We start from the raw sequence: 1,613 nt of genomic DNA on the forward strand, positions 1-1,613 counted from the left end.
TATTAACCATTGTTCTTTATTCAGATTTTTGAACAACAATGATAACAAGTTCTACTTAAACAAAAGAAACATAATATATCCATTATGAATATTTTAGTAATAATACATTTTTGGCTTATGATGCTCACATATCTCACAAACATTGTAGAAGAACTATGTACAAAAGGGTTAATATTCATAAAAAATATATATTGGTCAAACCGATTATAGGTAAACCTCTAACAATGATGGGCTACAATTCTTTTTTTATTTTTTGCAGTCTGAAGATTATTTGTGCCAAAAACCACAAATACAATTAGACATTTAAATATTGGTTCTACATATCAGTTAACAGATACTTATAAGAACCAGTATTGTCATAAAAACTGTACAGGTCGGCATGTAATTAAAAATAAAATCACAGGTATAGTGTGCATGTAAGTATTTACATAATATCATCAAAACGAATGTAAAGTGGATGCAGTAATGCACTTACCTGCCTAATTCTGGGCCCATATTATAGAAATCCTCCACTGTCGCATCTCGGCGCGAGCCATCGACCCAGTATTCCACCGAGCACGCGTCGGACCGAGAGGTGGGCATGATGGACCCTCCGAAGACTGTTCTGCTCTTATAATGAATACAAGTAATCCCTTAGACCAGGGAAGCCCAGAAAACGCGATCGCTTTCACATCTGGGTGGTCAGCTTGATCACAGCTTGTGATATGGTTGCAAGTTTATGTTTATGATTCGGTTCCAAGTGATCAATGATTTAAAATGACCAGGTTTCCATTTCCGTCTGAGTGCGCATATTAAAAGTCAGTCCAGACACTGGAGCATCACTGCGGGCTGGAGTTGATGTCCAAATTCAGTGTATTTTCAATTGATCTATCGATATCCTACGCTAACGCGAAGATATTTCTTTAATATTATGGTTTTTGCTAGGTTTGCTTGGAATAATCTCGATCAAAACAATAAAAAAGGCTGTTTTCAAAAGTGGGACTTCAGTTTCCAAAGGGCGTCATATATCCCATCCCAAACCTCCCGCGACACACAACATTCAAGAAAACATCATAATCCTGCGATTCCCGATGTCACAAGCGACAGGACGATGAACGATTCTTTGCTTTGGTCCTCGCCAGAATTAAAAACAACAGATCAGCGTCTTATTTCTCAGATGCTTCTCTACACGCTGAATATTGTGAATTAGCAGGGTCAAGATGGAGTAAATGTCGTTTGAAATGTAAATATCACACTGCTGTTTGTGCTGGTAAGGGGTGGAGAAAGGGAGGGGGTCTGTCACACGTAAACCACACACACACACACGCCCTCTCAGCCTCTCTCCCAATCCCTGGCTTTCACTGCGGACTGCAATTGGGAAGCGCAATATTCAATCAAAATAACGAATGTGCTTCTGCTATCACTAGGGATGGGAACTGAAAATCGGTTCTTATTCTGAAATACTGCTTGTCGAACGTGCAATTTACCATCTACTCTAGTGTTACCGGTGTCGACTGACGAACAATTGACTCTAATGAACCGGTTCTTTAAAATGAATTAGCGTGATTAGTGAAGTCAGATTTTTATAACGAATAACTCTTATGATTCGGTTCTTTTTGGTCAATCAAAGCACT

The 1,613-nt window shown here is 38.7% G+C and overlaps 1 protein-coding gene across 1 annotated transcript in view; it reads right to left on the reverse strand.

Moving 5' to 3' along the window:
* LOC107656080 (calcium/calmodulin-dependent protein kinase type IV-like) overlaps positions 1 to 1,303 on the reverse strand; it is a 19,474-nt gene extending 18,171 nt beyond the window's left edge. The window contains exon 1 of the mRNA XM_016443767.1: positions 476 to 1,303. Within this exon, the coding sequence (XP_016299253.1) occupies positions 476 to 582 (107 nt within the window). The 5' untranslated portion in view covers positions 583 to 1,303. The remainder of the gene's footprint in view (positions 1 to 475) is intronic.
* Between the last annotated feature and the right edge of the window lie 310 nt (positions 1,304 to 1,613).

Source organism: Sinocyclocheilus anshuiensis, unplaced genomic scaffold, assembly GCF_001515605.1.
Source record: "Sinocyclocheilus anshuiensis isolate Anshui unplaced genomic scaffold, SAMN03320099.WGS_v1.1 scaffold51, whole genome shotgun sequence".
Taxonomy (NCBI): Eukaryota; Metazoa; Chordata; class Actinopteri; order Cypriniformes; family Cyprinidae; genus Sinocyclocheilus; species Sinocyclocheilus anshuiensis.